The sequence below is a fragment of the Phascolarctos cinereus genome, unplaced genomic scaffold (assembly GCF_003287225.1).
Source record: "Phascolarctos cinereus isolate Bilbo 61053 unplaced genomic scaffold, phaCin_HiC Scaffold_2;HRSCAF=192, whole genome shotgun sequence".
Lineage (NCBI taxonomy): Eukaryota > Metazoa > Chordata > Mammalia > Diprotodontia > Phascolarctidae > Phascolarctos > Phascolarctos cinereus.
Genome location: NW_027555625.1, coordinates 346332606 through 346350895, shown reverse-complemented (window position 1 = coordinate 346350895; position 18290 = coordinate 346332606). Strand labels below are relative to the sequence as shown.

Genomic DNA, 18290 nt, shown 5'->3' with positions numbered 1-18290 from the left:
CACAGAACTCACATTGAGCAAGTACTGACATGAAGGTCAGAAGAAGCAATACAAGGATATTCTCAAGGTCTCTCTGAAGAACTTTGAAACTGATTGCCAGACACGGGAGACACTGGTACAGAACTTCTGTGCCCTCATTAAAGAAGGCACTATTCTCCAGGAGCAAAGCAGAATTGCCCAGAATAATTAAGTGTAACAAAGGAGGTCATCGGAAACGTGAGATGGGAAAATTTAAAGACATCTCCACTCCAAATGTTCGTATGGACTGTTTGTGCTAGACCTCGTTGCATTGGTTTGATCAGCCACAGTTGGACACACTATGTATACCTTGACCCCAACATTATGATGTTATTTTGGTACTCTGAGCACAAAGGACAACAACCAGCCAACCAAATATGTTATATGTATCTTATTAGCTAATGAACTGTGTACATATAAGATTATATATATAATATACGTAATATGTGGCTGTTGCTATGTACAGTGTTCTCCTGGTTTTTTTGCTCACTTCACTCAGCATCAGTTCATGCAAGTCTTTCCAGGTTTTTCTGAAGTCTGCCTGCTCACCATTTCCCATGGAACAATAGTAGTCCATTACATTCATATATCCTGGTTGGTATTTAAAACTCTTCATAACCTCATCACAACCTATCTTTCCAATCTCATTGTACTTTATTCCCTTTCTGTCTTGTACAATCCAGAAAAACTTCTCTTCCTACTCTTTTTCTGTTGTGGAAACTCCCTCCACTGATGGCAACTCTGTATTTTTAGCCTTTTTTCTCTGGGGGAAAAAAGTGGGACTTAGTTGTTTTGGCCATTGAGAAGTGATTTGACCATGGTAACACAGTTAGTATATTAATTAATTAATTAATTAATTAAAAATAAATTTGATTTATGTTTTCAGTTGTCAAACATTGATTTTTCCTCCCTTTCATTTCCCTTCCACACCTACCACTCCCCCCCAAAAAGAAAAACAACAAATACGCCTAGTCAAGCAAAACAAATTCCCACACTGACCATGTCCAAAAATGTGTATCTCGTTCTGTATACTTATCCATCACCTTTTAACAGCTAGTATGTTTCAGATGGAGAAGGTGAACCTAGATCTTCCGTGTAGCACTGACCCAACACCCACTTCTAACTCTCTCTAGCAGAAGCCAGAGGAGCCTCGGAGCAGGGTGCCGGGGAGGCCTCCGGCCGCTAGGAGGCAGAAGTGCAGTTGCGGCGGCCCCCTCCAGCGCTCGTCACGCCCGGTGGGCTCTCGCTTCGGCTGCTGGTACTTCCGGTCATCGTTGACCCGCGTTGTAATGGCTGCTGCCTCTGCTTAACGCCGTGTCTCGTATCTCTGTCGGAGTGGTCCCGCAGCGCGGAGAGCAGCGACGCCGTGGCCCACACGCCGACCTCTCCTCGACGCGGCGCCATGGGCCGGGAGTCACGGTGAGTTGGAGAACCCGCGGCGGCCTCCGGGAGGCGTCTGTGAGGAGAAAGTGAAGGCGGCGGCGTGAGGGAGTTAGGAGGGCACTGTGAGGCCCGGGGGGCCGGCCCGCAGCCCCCACGGACCCCGCCCGCGGTCCGTGCCCGTTTCCCAGGCCCTGACCTCCTGCGGGACCTGGGCGGCCCCGGGGCGATTCCCTGTGGCCTGCGGAAGGCCTTGTGCCTCCTTTTCCAACCGCAGGAAGTTGTGGGAGCCTCAGGGCCCCTCAGCCCTGAATCCTTTGCTGCAGAAAGCCAGGACAGCCCCTTTGGGCTCCCATCCACTTTTCTGACTTTAACTTGGATCGCGCTTAAGCCTCGGCCTTCTAGGCTAAGGGACTTATGGGCCCAGATTGACTGTTTTCATCATTGTAGCTCCAACTTCTAGCCTTGTGCTCCCTTGGGTGAATTGAATAGAAAAGCCTTTTCCAAGCACCTCAATCATAAGGAAATAATTTCCTCCGCCGGACGATATAGCGCTTCGATTGCTTTATGTTACTGGTATTTGTATGCATACTTTGTTTTTCTCATTAGACTTTGATTCTTGAGGGCAAGGACCTTTTCTTATTCATCACTGTCCTCCTCAGTGGCCACCTTGGGGCCCTGAATACGGTATGATACTTACTGAATGAGTGATTCAGACTATTTTAGGAAATATTTAAGTTGTGGATACAACAATGAAAATCAGCATAGAAGTTTTACAGTGTAAAAGAATGAATGTGCACCATCTGAGCGGATGTCAGATAGAGGTGTTTGGTTGGGTAGGCTTTACTCAGTATTAGTTTTCCCATTATTTTCTCCTTTTCTTTCTGCTCTCAACCTTTCTGATATCTGGGGGATAAGAAACCTGATTAGATCAGAATGCTTAGATCCTGTCAAAAACTATATATTATGGCTCCTTCTAACAGGAAAGGTAATTATGCTTGTATTCTAGCAGAAATTGAAGGGACTTGTGTAACTAGGGACTGTGAAGATTATTTAGCCCCTTTGGATTACTTTATGACAAGCAGTGATTTCTACTCTTATCTGGCTTTAGTTTTAGATATTCAGTGCAGTCATCTTTTTATGTAGGCAAGCTAAATACATGTTCACCAGTTGATCTTAGAGAAAAAGTAGACATAAACCAAAAAAATAGGTGCATGCGTTAGATGTGGTGTAAAATAGGACAATTAGAATAAAAAGAAAAACCAGTTAAGAAAATTGGAGGAATACATGTTGTTAATCATCTGAGATTAATTGATGACAGTAGTTGGGTGTTTAATTTAGTCAGATTCCTAGAACTAAAGCAAAAAAAGGAATTTTGGCATCTCTGCCTGTCTTGGGCTGGATATGCTGGGACACCATGGGGAGCGTTAACCATTAGGAAAGGAAATGGCCATTGGGAATGTGCCCCAAATTCTATTTAAAATAAATGTAGACAATATAAAATACTTGGGAGTCTACCTGCTTAGACAAACCCAGGAACAATAGGAACACAATTACAAAACACTTTTCACACAAAGTCAGATCTAAACAATTGGAAAAAATATCAATTGACCATGATAGGCCAAGCCAATATAATAAAAATGGCAATTCTATTTAAATTAATTTACTTATTCAGTGCCATACTAATCAGAATACCAAAAAATTGTTTTTATAGAACTAGAGAGTGTACCCCCAGGATGTCGAAACACACCAAGACCATGTTGTTTGCATGTCATCTTGAACTGAATATGTCCAAAATACAACTCATTATACTTTTCCACCTCTCCCAAACTTCCCCATTCCTATATATGACATCACCACACTGCCACTGACCCAGGTTTGCCATCTGGGTGTTAGCCTTGACTCTTCCCTTAACCCCACAGTCCGGTCATTTGCCAAATCTTGTGATTCCTACCTTCACAACATCCATTGGGTTGTCCTGTTCTCTCCACTCACATAGTCTTAGTCCACGTTCTTTTCATCTCTGTTGCAATTACTTCGTAATTGGACTTCATATTTTCAGCTTCTTCCCTCCCCATATTCCCCACAGCTGACAAACTGATATTACTAAAACATAGATCTGAGCTTGTCTCCCTGTACTCAGAAATCTTCAGTGGTTTCCTGTTGCTTCTAGGATAAAATAGTCTTCACTCCTACATTTAAAGCCTTGAACAAGTTCTTCCTTTCACCTTTCCAGATTTATTTTATGGCATTCTTTTCTTCAGTGCTATCTGTTCATGATGGTCAAAATAGCATGCTAGCTTTTTTATTTCTTGTCTCTGTTAACAAGTGGTCTTTCTAGTCTAGAGCTGTCACCTCCTTACTTTGTAGAATCTGTAGGTTCCTTCAAAGCACAGCTCAGGTGCTACCTTCTACATGAAACATTTCTTGACTCCCTCTAGTTATTAGCACTCACGTTCATGGCTTGCGTTCTCTCTCTCTTTCTCTGTCTCCCGAGCTCTCTCTTGCTCTCTCTCTCTTTCTCTTTCTCTCAATTACTTACATTTTGTGTTTGTTTTTTAAAATTTGTTTACTTTTAGTTTTCAACATTCACTTTCACTAGCTTTTGAGTTCCAGATTTTCTCCCTGTTACTCCCTTCCCCACCCTTTTGTGTTTGTGTCCATGTTTTTACCTCCTGTTCTTCCCCTAACCACGTAAGCTCCTTGAGAGAGCTTTTCTCTTCGTGTCCCCAATACCTACCGTAGTGCTTGGATTGTAATAATTGCTTAATAAATGCTTGCTGATTAACTTGTATAATGCTATCCATGTACATAGTAAATGCTCAGTGAAGTTACTGTGAATGAATGTTATATCCCACCACATAAGGCCAGTCAATGGAGGAAAGGTCAGGAGTAAGAAAAATTCACTTTTTAAAAAATAAATTTTTATCAATATCTTTTATTTTTACATCACCAGCATTTCCCAGTGTTCTCTCGCCTCACCCTTCCACAGAGTCATCCCTTATAGCAAATAATAAAGAAGAGGGGTAGGGAAGGGAGTACATTCGAATTAACCAACATATGTAATGAGCCTGACATTGTTCCATACTTGTAGTCTCTCAAATGATAACAAGCTTCCCAAACATTTCTGAGGCCTTCTCTCCTTTATAATGATAGTTATTATAGGGACATTCATATAATACTTTGAAGTTTGCAAAATGCTTTTACCTGTGTTATCTCTCTGTGGCCTTAAAATGACTTTGTATTAGAAATATTATAATCCCTATTTTATTGATGAGTTCTCAGAGTCAGTATTAACACTGTACGTCTCTTTAAAAGTGTGTTGATTTTTAAGTGTATGAATTTCAGCGGAAGGCATTGGACCTAATTATTAGTTTGTTATCAGATAGGCAGGATGATCTTCAATTGTAGTTGAGCTATGTGTTAGTCACACAATAGAATTTATGTAGATCTCATGATCACATCTTAAAAATAATATTAGTAAGTTATTTGGCAAATTGCTAAGCTGTCTGTAATAAAATGTACTTTCCTCTAGTCTTCCAAGTTTGTAAATTAACATTGTCCTCATCTTCTAATTTTTCCTCACCCCATGTTGCCAGTTGCTTTTTCCACTTCCACAAACATCTCTTGAGTCTGACCCTTTCTCTCTACTTATACAGCCACTTCCTTAGCTCAGGTACTCATCACTTTTTTCCTGGAGGATTGTAGTGGACTCAGTTGGTTTCCTTACCTCGGGTCTTTCCCTATTCCAATTCATCCTCCACATGGCTGTCAAAATGATTTTCCTTGAGTGCAGATTTGATCACGCCCCTCCCCTATTTGATGAACTCCCTGTTGCCTCTAGTATAAAATACAACACCTGGCCTTAAAAACCCTTCACAACCTGAGCCTCCAGCATATCCTTCTAGATTCATTATGCATGATTCTCCACACTCTTTGGCCCAGCCAACCTTTTCTTTGTTCTTAATACTGTGTCTCCCAGCTCTGCCTTTTACACTGACTGTCCTTCATTGCTGGAATTCACTCCTCACCTCCACTTCTTAGAAGCCTTCACTTCCTTCAAGACTCAGCTCAAGCACCACCTTTTCACACAAAGCCTTTCCTGATTTCTGCAAATACTGTCTTCTCTCCCTTACTACTTTGTATTTAACTATTTGTATTTATTTATTCTGTATGTGCTTATATATTTTTTGTTTCATGGGAAATAGACAACTGCAATAACAACAACAACGTCATCCAGAAATTTAACCAGTGTAAATTAATTGTCACAACAAGGAGACTTAGAGAGCCCCAAATGTACTTTTGTTAGCCAACATGACTTGCCAAATGGGAAGAGATGGCTGCCAAAGGATGCACTAGATTTGAAAATAAACTCGTTTGTAAGATCTTTTAAAGAAGGTTGAAGAATGCGAACAATGGAGGGAAACCATTTTATTTTTATTTTATTTTTTAATTTTTTTTTCCATATGCTTTTGAGTTGAAAATTTTTTCTCCCTTTTTCTCCCCCCCCCACCCTCCCCAGGACGACACACAGTCTGACATAGGCTTTACATTTACATACCCATTAAACATATTTTCACATTAGTGAAGTTGTAAGTAAAAATTAAAACCAATAGGAGGAACCATCAGAAAGATGAAACAAAATTCAACTTAAGGTAAAATTAAGTGAGAGCGATTCGACTTCCATAGTTCTTTTTTTGGATGTGGACAGCATTTTCCAACCCAAGGCCTCTGGAGATGTCTTAGATCCTCGTAATGCTGAGAAGGGTTCAGTTTAACATTCTTAGTCATTGCATAACGTGGCTGCTATTGTATACAAAGTCCTCTGGGTTCTGCTCACTTCACTCAGCATCAGACCATATAAGTCTTCCCAGGTTTTTCTGAAGTCAGCCTGTTCATCATTTCTTATAGAACAATAGTATTCCATTACATTCATATACCACAATTTGCTCAGCCATTCCCCAATTGATGGGTATCCTCTCAATTGAGGGAAACCATTTTAAAGAAAGCCTAGCAAGTTGTCCAGCTAATCAGTGTCATCCAAAGAGCATTCAAGGATGAAACTGGAATGAAGACTGCAAATAAAAGAAAAATGGAAAAAAATTTATTAAAACCATTTTAATAAACTTTTTTTCCATCAAAAATAGTAGAACCACTGCACTTGGTCCTAACATCACAATCTCAGATAAGCTTCTAGGAGATGTAGAAATGGCATTGAAGAGAACAAAGCTGGGAAAAGCATCCAGTTAGACCAAAAATATATAGAAGAACAATATATAGAAGAGATCTATGCTAGAGGTGATGCAATTGTGAGAGTGTTGAAGGACTGATGTACAAAATACACGAAGGAGAAGATACCAAACACATGGAAAATGTCTCAGATAGTATTAATACCAAAAAAAAAGTTACTCTGACAATATCAGTAACTGTTGATCTAGATTACTGTTCTCCAGTCTGTATGAAATCTTTATGAGAACCATCTGTATATAAATTGAGGGCATCCATAATGAAAGTTTTATTGAATTTTCACAAGTGATATTGGTATGGGTGACATCTTTACCATTTCACATTTAACTAAAAGATGTAAGGACTATGAAATCCCATTTTTTACTCATTGTTTATTGATTACTACACATACACACACATGCCTGTGTGCACATGATAGAAAACATCACCTTATATATTATTTTATAACAAGTTGTCTCCTAGCCACATATCAAGCTCATCCAAGATTTTCAGTGATACTCTGATAACAAGAATCTGGCAAGTTATTAAACAAGGAGATGTACAATCACCTACAGAAGTAGCCACTGTGACAAAAAAGATCCGGTGCAGAGTCCAGGTTGAGAAGGGATTTCCTGTGGATGGTGAGAACCTTTAGATGCTCTAATTTGCAGGTGATGCTCCAGGATATTGTAGAGAGTAAAACCTTGTGGAAGAGATCTGTACTCAAATAAATTTAGTCTGTCCATCTATTCAGGAAAGACTAGGTGGATTAAGAATATCTATTGTCTAGATTTCAACATGCTTCTGTTTGGGCAACCTGTAGAGATTATTCAACATTAGTATGTCTGTCTGTGAAAGCACAGGAAACAGCGAGCTGGGCTTACAGTTGAACAGGAGGAGGAGTAATTGGTTTGTATTGCTTTTACTGACCTTTTATAGTACTAATATCCTATGATGTTGCTATGTGATAAAAAAGAAATGGAATACCACTGTTCTAAGGAAGAATATCACGTTGAAAATGACTTACGCAGAGGGCAGTGGAGAAGGGTATAGCAAGTGTGTGAACCAGTTACAACGTTTTAAACTCTAATCTGCCAACTTCATCATTCAACTTAAACTGTTCTTTCCAGAGTTATCAGTAATCTTTTTTTTTTATTTTGAACTTTTCAAACACTAAAAATGATGAGCATTTCCATGGACAAAGTAAAGCATAAAAAGAAGCTTGTACGAGAAAATGTGAATCTATTTAAATTCAGCTTGCTTTTCTTTTTCAAATATGTAATAAATTCAGCATGTTATTTTCAAAGTTGATTTGTTTTTCTTTTTTTTTCATTTTATCATTTTAAAAAATTTAAGTAATTTTTAGGGCTTGAGTTTTAATTTGATTCTGTGGCTTGCAACTTTTTTTTATTTAGTATTTTCTTTTTTTCCAGTTACATGTAAAAACAATTAACATTCGTTTTTAAAACTTTGAGTTCCAGATCACTTCCCTTCCTCTCTCCCTACCCCCCTCAATTGAGAAGGCAAGCAATTTGATATAGGTTATACATGTGTAGTCATGCAAAATATTTCCATGTTAATCATGTTGTAAAAGAAAACATAGACCCAGAAAAACCCCCAAAAACGTCAAGAAAAATAAAGTTAAAAAAGTATGCTTCATTCTGTATTCAGACACCTTAAGTTCTTTTTCTGGGGATGGATATTATTTTTATTCATAACTGCTTCAGAGTTGTCTTGGATCATTGTATTGCTGAGAATAAGTCCTTTATGATTTCCCTTTACTGTTTACCTTTTTGTGTATCTCTTGAGTCTTGTCTTTGAAAGTCAAAATTTTCTCTTTAGCTTTGCTCTTTTCATCAAGAATGCTTGAAAATCCTCTTATTTCATTGAATGTCCATTTTTCCCCCTGAAGGATTATGCTCAGTTTTTCTGGATAGGTGATTCTGGGTTGTAATCCTAGTTCTCCTTTGCCTTCTGGAATACCATATTCCAAACCCTCTGCCTTTAATGGAGAAGCTGCTTAAACTTGTGTGATCTTGACTGTGGCTTCACAATACTTAAATTGTTTCTTTCTGGATGCTTGGAGTATTTTCTCCTTGAACTGAGAGCTTTGGAATTTGGCTATATTCCTGGGAGTTTTCATTTGGAATCTCTTTCAGGAGGTAATGGGTGGGTTCTTTCAATTTCTGTTTTACGCTTTGGATCTAAGATATCAGGGCAATTTTCCTTGATAATTTCTTATATTACTTTTTGTAGGGGGGGTGAGGCAGTTGGGGTTAAGTGACTTGCCCAGGGTCACATAGCTAGTGTCAAGTGTCTGAGGCTGGATTTGAACTCAGGTCCTCCTGACTCCAGAGCCAGTGCTCTATCTACTGTGGCACCTAGCTGCCCTGATAATTTCTTGAAAGATGATGTCTGGGCTCTTTTTTTGATCATGGCTTTTGGGTAGTCCAGTGATTTTAAAATTAACTCTCCTGGATCTATTTTCTAGGTCAGCTATTTTTCCAATGAGATATTTCACATTATCTTTTTTTTCTATTCTTTTGGTTTTGTTTTATTGTTGCTTGATGTCTGATAAAGTCATTAGCTTCCATTTGCTTCATTCTGATTTTTAAGGATTTATTTTTTTCAGTGAGCTTTTGTACCTCCATTTCCATTTGGCCAATTCTACCTTTTAAGGAGTTTTTTTCCTTCAGTGAATTCTTGTGCCTCTTTTTTTTCCATTTGGCTAATTCTGCTTTTCTAGGCAATCTTTTCTTCATTGGCTTTTTGTACCTCTTTTACCATCTCGCTTAGTCTGTTTTAAAGATGTTTTGTGGGGTTTTTTTGGTATTTTTTTTGGCCTCCTTTACCAAGCTGTTGACTCGTTTTTCCGTGATTTTCTTGCATCACTCTCATTTCTCTTCCCAATTTTTCTTCTACCTCTCTTACTTGGTTTTCAAATTCCTTCTTGAACTCTTCTATGGCCTGAGACCAATTCATGTTTTTCTTAGAGGCTTTGGATGTAGGAGCTTTGACTTTATCTTCTTCCAAGTGTGTGTTTTGATCTTCCTTGTCACCATAGTAACTTTCTATGGTCAGATTTTTTTCTGTTTGCCTATTTTTTTCCCAGCCTATTTCTTGACTTTTACCTTGTTGTTAAAGTAGGGCTTTGCTTCCAGGGTGGAGGGTACACTGTCTCAAACTTAAAGGGTTTTGTGCACTGGTTTTCAGAGTTGCTTCTAGGGACCTGTATAAGTTTTCAGTTTTTCCAAGGTGATATGATGTAAGAAGTGTGGCCCGTGCTCTGGTCTGTGAGTTAACCACCAGCATTCTTATCTGGAATTGTGAGGAGTGGCCCTGACTGCAAGCTCTGGTGTGCTAGTGCTCTTCCTTGCCTTGGGAATGCCACCCAGGACTGTGATCCAGTTCTGAGTGTGGGCAAAGCACCAGAGTCCTGCCTCAGTGCTAGCAAAGAGACCCTGTAATCTCCTTCTGACCAGTTGCTTGACCCCTTTGCTATCTGTGGATTGTGAACTCCAGAAGTAGGTGCTTCGCTACTGATTCTGTGGCTCCCAAGGCCTGCTCCTGGTTTGCTGGGGCCAAGTTGGAGGTGGGTGTGCTTTGATGTGGCCTGCCACCTAGGTGGGACAGACGTTTGCTGCTGACTTTCTAAGTTGTCTTTGGCTGGAAAATTATTTCACCCCATCATTTTATGGGTTCTGCTGTTCCAGGATTGTTTTATGGCATTATTTAAAGGTCTTGGGAGGGGTTTTGAGATGAGCTCAGGCAAATTGCTGCCTTTTTTCTGCCCTCGTGGCTTCGCCCTTCTTCTCCTCCCCTCCTCTCCTCCATTTGCTTTTGTTTACTGTCGACCTCCCTACTGTCCTCTAAGCCTGGGATTCTCTTTCTGTCAACTTTTGGTTCTTAGAATTCCTGGCTTCCTTCAAGACTAGGCTCAGATGGTACCTTTTATAGGAAGCCTTTTTTCCCCCCTCCTAGCTGAACTGCCAGAGCCTTTCCCCCTAATATTACCGTTTGTTTATTCTGTGTATCTCATAGGGGTCTGTTTATTTATAAGTTTTTTTCCTTGTTAGAATGTAAACTCCTTGAGATTATGGGCTGTTATTTTTCATATCACTTAGTATAGTATGTAGCATATATAACAAGCATTTTAAAAAATAGTTGTTGACTGAGTAAGGGGTGTCATCAGGGAATTGTAAGATGAGGAGAAAAGATGTGCTTACAGTGGATTTAGAGTGAAATGGATGGTTTAAGAGTTGAATAGGTTTGATGGGTTGGAATCTCTATTGGTGGCAATTCTCTATCAATTAGAATATAGATCAGTTTGTATACTTGTATACCTGTCTTCTGTAGAATGTAAGCTCCTTCAGAGTAAAGATTGTTTCCTTTTTTTGTGTTTGTATCCCCTTCACCTGTTATAATTTAGGAAAGATGGATAAAAGTACTGAATAATACTGAGTATATTTTAAAAGAGTGGTAAGTAAATAGGATTTAGAACTGGGAAAATCTTTAGAGATTATTCATGCCAACCCCTACATTTTTAAAGAATAGAAACTGGGCCCAGTGAGATTGAGACCTTCCATAGTAGCATAGAGGTAGAACTCATACCAGATCAAGTCTCTTGATTTCTGTTTCAGTGTTTTTTTCTTTAAAAAATAAAATATTTCAGGGGGCAGAGCCAAGGTGGTGGAATGAAAGCAGTGACTTGCTTGAGCTCTCCCCCAAACCCCTCCAAATACTCATAAAAAATGGCTCTAAACAAATTCTGAAGCAACAGAACCCACAAAAAGACAGAGTGAAACAAATTTCCAGCCCAAGACAACCTGGATGATTGATCAGAAAGGTGTATCGCGCGGGGCTGGGAGCGCAGCGCAGCTTGGTGTGGGCGCGCAGGCCGCAGCGAACCTGGAACAGGCCTCAGAGGACTGAATCGTGGGCAGCTGTGGAGATTTCCAGACTCCTCAATCCATGAATGCCAAAGACAACTTAGAAGGTCAGTGGGAAAAGTTTGTTTCTGTCGGTGGTCAGAGAGGAAGGCGGGGTTTCAACTCCATTCCCCAAGAGCGTGGCCCTGGGATCTCTTTGCCAGTGCTGAGGCAGGAATCTCTTGCTTTGCCCATGTGTGGATCTGGGTCACAGTTCTGGGCAGCAGTGCTGGGGGGAGGAGGAGCGCTGGCATGGTGGAGCTTGGAGTGGCTGTGGACAGGAACCCGTCCTCACAGTTATGGGACAGAAAGGAATACTTGTGGTCACAGGCCAGGAAAGGAGTAAACGCCTCACCCCTTATCATACCACCTTGGAAGAACTGAAAATTTACAGGTCCCTACAAGTATCTCTGAAAACAGCTACACAAACCCCTGAAGCTTGGGACAGTACACTCTCCACATTGGAAGCAGACTCTTACCTTAACAAAGAGTTTAAAACTCAAGTAATTGGCTGGGATCATGAGCAAGCAGTGCAAAAAGAATCAGACTATATTATCTTACTTTGGTGAAAAGGAAGATCGAAATATACAAACAGAAGACAACAAAATCAAAGCTCCTGCATCCAAAGCCTCCAAGAAAAATATGATTCAGTCCCAGGCCTTGGAAGAGCTCAAAAAGGATTTTGAGAAGCAAGTAAGGGAAGTAGAGGAAAAACTGGGAAGAGAAATGAGAGTGATGCAAGAAAATCATGAAAAACAAGTCAACAGCTTGCTAAAGGAGACCCAAAAAAATACTGAAGAAAATAACACCTTAAAAAATAGCCTAACCCAAATGGCAAAAGAGGTCCAAAAAGCCAATGAGGAGAAAAATGCCCTAAAAAGAAAAATTGGCCAAATGGAAAAGGAAGTCCAAAAGATTACTGAAGAAAATACTTCCTTAAAAATTAGAATAGAGCAATTGGAAGACAGTGACTTTATGAGAAATCAAGACACTGTAAAACAAATCCAAAAGAATGAAAAATTAGAAAACAATGTGAAATATCTCATTGGAAAAACAACTGACCTGGAAAATAGATCCAGGAGAGAGAATTTAAAAATTATTGGACTATCTGAAAGCCATGATCAAAAAAAGAGCCTAGACATCATCTTTCAAGAAATTATCAAGGAAAACTGCCCTGATATATTAGAACCAGAGGGCAAAATAGAAATTGAAAGAATCCACGATCTCCTCCTGAAAGAGATCCCCAAAGGAAAACTCCTAGGAATTTGTAGCCAAATTCCAGAGTTCCCAGGTCAAGGAGAAAATATTACAAGCTGCCAGAAGGAAACAATTCAAGTACTGTGGAAACACAATCAGGATAACACAAGATTTAGCAGCTTCTACATTAAAGGACGCAGGGCATGGAATATAATATTCCAGAGGGCAAAGGAGATAGGATTACAACCAAGAATCACCTACCAGCAAAACTGAGTATAATCCTTCAGGGGAAAAAATGGTCATTCAGTGAAATAGAGGACTTTCAAGCATTCTTGATGAAAAGAACAGAGCTAAACAGAAAATTTGACTTTCAAATACAGGACTCAAGTGGAACATGAAGAGGTAAACAGGAAAGAGAAATCATAAGAGACTTATTAAGATTGAACTGTTTACATTCCTGCATGGAAAGATGATATTTGTAACTCATGAGAACTTTGTCAGTATTAGGGTAGTTGAAGGAAAAAAATTGTATGTATGTATATATAGATAGATAGAGGGCACAGGGTGAGTTGAAGATTAAGGGGTCATATCTGGAGAATAAAATTAAGGGATGAGAGAGGATGATACTCAGAGAAGAAAGGGAGAGGGAGAATGGGGTAAATTATCTCAAAAAAAAAAACAGAAAAGAAAAGTCTCACAGTGGAGGGGAAACAGGGGAAGGTGAGAGGGAATGAGGGAATCTTATTCTCATAGGATTTGGCTTAAGGAGAGAATAACATACACATTCAATTGGGTATGGAAATCTGTCTTACCCTACAGGAAAATAGGGGGAGAAGGGGACAAGAGAGCAGGGGGGTGATAGAGAGGAGGGCAGATTGGGAAAGAGGGTAATCAGAAGCAAATACTTCTGAGGAGGGACAGGGTCAAAAGAAAGAATAGAATAAATGGGAGGGCAGGATAGGATTAAGGGAAATAGAGTTAGTTTTTCACAACATGTCTACTAAGAAAGTGTTTTGCATAACTGCACATGTACAACCTGTATTGAGTTGCTTGCCTTTTCAATGGGGGGGGAGGGAGGAAGAGAAAAAATTAGAAACCTAAAGTTTTAAAAATATATGTTTAAAAAAATGTTTTCACATGCTGCTGGGAAATAAGAAATACAGGAAATGGGGTACAGAAGTCTATCCTGCTCTATAGGAAAATAGAAGGGGAAGGGGATAAGAAAAGGGAGGGGGAGAGATAGAAGAGAAGGCAGACCAGGGGAAGGGGTATTCAGAATGCATGCCATCTTGGGGTGGGGGGAGGGGTGAGAAATTTGGAACTCAAAAACTTGTGGAAGTGAATATTGAAAACTAAAAATAAATAAATTCATATTAAAAATTTCCAAAAAACAACAAAAAATAATAAAATATTTCAGTGTGCTTTTCTTTTAAAAATTTTTTTTATTGATATTTGTTTTTATATCACCTTAGTTTCTGACTATTTTTCTTCCTTTTCCCCTGCCCAGTTAACCATCCCTTGTAACAAAGATCTAAAAAGGAAGATTAAAAAACAATTCTGCACAACTAGCCACAGAAAATAAGCCTAACAGTATATTTGATGACCTGCAGCCATCTTTCCCCCCCTCTGCAAAAAGGAAGGCCCTGCATTTTCTCATCTTTTGTACTAAACTTGGTCATTATAATTACATATTTTATTGTTTCATTTATATTGGTGTAGTCTTTGCATATATTGTATTCCTGGTTCTGCTTGTGTCAATTTTCATTAGTTCCTGTAATTCTCTGAATTCTTCATATGCATGATTTTTATGGTTCAGTAATATTCTGTTACATCAGTAGTAGCAATATTCCATATTATTAAATTCATGTACTGTAATTTGGCTATTCCCCAATCACTGGGCACTTATTTTGTTTTCAGTTCTTGGCTGTCACAAAAAAAAGTGCTGCTGTGAATATTTTGGTGTATATAGGACATTTCTTTATATCTTTGATCTCATTATAGTGATCTGGGTCAAAGAGGATGGATATTTTAGTTACCTATTTTTAGTTACTTTTTAAAAAAGCATAATTTCACATTACTTTCCATTGTACCTGTCTTCTGTCTTATCTGAATATCTCTATCTTCTACATTTTTGCCTGCGGACGTGTGATTTCATCAGTATGGGTAACTGTGTAAAAACTTCAACACCAAATGTAGGTCATTAATTCTGTAATTTAGAGTCTTAAAAAAATTGATACGGCACTGAGAGGTTGTAATTTGGTCTTATAGCAAGTATCTCTTAGTGACACATCTTCTTGTCTCCAAGGCCAACCCTCTTCACAAAGCCATGCTGCCTTTTATATGGTAGAGGACAACGATAATTTTTGTGTTTAAATTCCCTTACTTCAGTGACTTCTGTTCCTGATTTGAAAAATAGGAATGATACTTCACAGAGTTGTTGTGAGAAAAGCACTTTGTAAGCCTTAAAACATAGTATAAAGTGGCTTTGTTTTGTTTTCATAAAAAGAATTTTTATTATAAACTTAAATCTAAAGAAACCCAAAATTTGATATATGTAAACAAAAGCAAAAAAAAGTTTGTACTCTAGGTTATAAAATGATATGGCTTATTATTACCAATTACTGTTAATTTAATGCCTTCAGATACTGTCCAGGTTGTGTAAATTCTGTTAGATTGCTTCCTTCTCAAAATGATATTTCTCTGTATTGATTGTATGTGCTTATGTGATAAACAATTCCCTGGTCCCCATTTCTTTTACAATTCATGCCAAAAAGAAGTGGTCTTTCTAATGATTTACTCATATGCTTTGGTTTTAGTAAATGTAATTAATTTGTGTTGTTAAAACTGTAGGCACTACAGGAAACGATCAGCTTCCCGGGGTCGATCTGGAAGCCGATCTAGGAGTCGTTCTCCATCTGATAAAAGAACTAAACGTGGAGATGACAGACGCTCAAGAAGCAGAGACCGAGATAGAAGGCGAGAAAGATCTCGAAGTAGGGATAAGAGAAGGTCTCGATCCCGAGACAGAAAACGCTTGAGGTTGGTGGTGATATTTCAAATAAGATGTGATAAACTAAAGTTAAATGGCATCTACTCCATAGGAATAGAGACTGGACCTGTTAGCTCTTTGGTATAGGAACTCCCAAGTGTGGAAACTTCATCTGCCAGGGCTGGTCTGTAACTATTCTACAACTTATAGGATACTTAGGGAGTTGCCTAGAGCACTGAGAGGTGAAGTGACTTGTTCAGAGGTGAAATTTGAACCTAGGTCTTCCTGGGCCTAGGTGAGGCAAGTTGCCAGCTCAAAATCTCCCTATGCATTCCATTATTTGTAGTAGTCCCTATTTTTAGATAAGAAACTCTTAAAAATTTAAGTCTATTTAGTCATTCACTGCTGATTGGTGAAGTAGTATGTCAACATATTGCTATTATACTTGACTCTTCTCCCTTAACCCTTCTCCTTCTTTCTTTCCTGCCTTTCCATCTTATTTATAGATAATGGGATGAGAAAGTTAAAGGGAGGGATTTATCTATCGTCAGGAAACTTTAGAACCTGTCCTTCCATGATAGCAGGGACTTTATGTAGAATACAGTAATGCTAAACTGCTAAATTAGTGGTGGAGACAGAAAGTGCTTATTTCTTTGTTAGAGTCTAATGTCCTTGAGTGCTTAGACTGCCTTTTTTAATCTTTATATCCCCATTGTCAGTACACGCTGTGTATTTGGTGGGTAGGTAATTAATAAATGCTTTTTGAATGAATCCTCCTGATATAGTTACCTCATTCCCCTTGCTCCCCATCTCTTCCCTTCCCATTCAACCATATGATTGGATTTAGTTCAGTTCAACAAACATTTACTCAGTGTCTTACTGAGTAAATTACATTGTAATATAATTTACTGAGTAAAACTACATTGGTAGATAAGAGCCTACCAATGCACGTTTTTCTTAGCTACTTGGTTTTAATCAGATTTAAGGGTCCTACTGGAACATGGAGAATATGAAGAGTTTGGTTTTTTGTTTTGTTTTTGTTTTTGTTAGGCAGTGGGGTTAAGTGACTTGCCCAGGGTCACACAGGTAGTAAGCATTGTGTGTCTGTGGCCGGATTTGAACTCAGGTCCTCCTGAATCCAGGGCCGGTGCTCTATCCACTGCGCCACGTAGCTGCCCCAAGAGTTTGGTTTTGTTATTCCAGTTTACTGACTACCTCCCTCTCTTAGAAGGAGAGTGAGATCACTCCATTATACTTCATTTTCTAATAGGTGAAGCATTCTGATCCAATTAGATGTTAAAGTGTTATATAGATGTGAGTTATTAATATAATTGATGATACCTAGTAGCTAACATTTATATACTGCTTACTATGTGCCAGGCACTGTCCTGAGCACTTAAGATTGTTATCTCATTTGATTCTCATAACAGCTGCTAAGTGTTATCATTATTTCCCCTTTTACAGATGAGGAAACCAAGGCAGAGAAGTTAAATGACTTGCCTAGGGTCACACAGCTAGTAAATGTCTGAGGTCAGATTTGAACTTAGATCTTCCTGACTCCAGGCCCTGTGTTGTATTCAGTGCACTACTTAGCAGCCCCCATATTATCTATATTTATCAAAGATCATTTTCGTTAAATACTGACAAATACTGTGATATTAATATTTGTCTACTTGTATAGCCTTATTTTGCTTGAATAAAACCTGCTAACAGTAACAATTTTTGTTACTAACCACCCTGTCAGTGTGCTTTTATATCTTTGCTCTGCAAGTCTGTTTCTAGGCCTCTTAACTCTCTCTCACCTCTTCCTTCCCCAGAAGGGTCAATATGACCTGAATATCTGGAGCCAATTTAGTTTTCTGACTGAGACATATATGGTGACTTTCCTTTCTGTGCTTTCCAAAATCTTGTTACTTGTCTTCCCCTTCTCTTGTCATTGACAAGATTTGTCATTGATTTGCCATGGGATCCCTTCCTTAATTTATCTCAACACTAGCACTGAAGTCAGCAGAATAATAATACTATTGAGCTATTGTTATAGACATTTCTTGACTGTGATTGGGAAACAAGGAACATGCTGGGGTTTTTTCTTGACTAATTGCTTAAAAGGTATTATGAGTTAGCTTTTTTCACTTGCTCCTTGTTTAGTTGAGTGTCATTGAAACTATCATTTTTACGCGTGTTACTCACTGATGTTCATTAAAGAGAAGGGAAAGAGAGTGGACTTGTGATTTCATTGGTGTAGGGAATTCCCAGGTGAAGAAGTTCCCTCCACTCGTGCAGGTTTCTCAGTAACTTAGTCTTAGTTTTGTTTAGAGCACTGAGAGATTAAGTAACTTGCCCAAGGTCACACAGCTAGAAAGTGTCAATGACAGCGGTCATCAAGCTCTTATTAATCATTTACTGTCTGCCAAACCCTGTGCTACAGTCTGAGGATACAAAGGCAAAAAAAACCCCAACAAACCATTCCTTGCTTTCGAGGAGCTTACAGTCTGATGGGGCAGACTGCATGCAAACAGGTCAGTCACTAAGTATTTATTAAGTGCCTACTG

General features: G+C 38.9%; 1 protein-coding gene across 1 annotated transcript in view; it reads left to right on the top strand.

Annotated features, from left to right (window-relative positions):
- Positions 1-1205: 1205 nt before the first annotated feature.
- DDX46 (DEAD-box helicase 46) overlaps positions 1206-18290 on the top strand; it is a 60409-nt gene continuing 43324 nt past the window's right edge. Inside the window, 2 exon segments of the mRNA XM_020991230.2 lie at positions 1206-1437; positions 15600-15788. Coding sequence (XP_020846889.1) covers positions 1421-1437; positions 15600-15788 — 206 coding nt within the window. The 5' untranslated portion in view covers positions 1206-1420.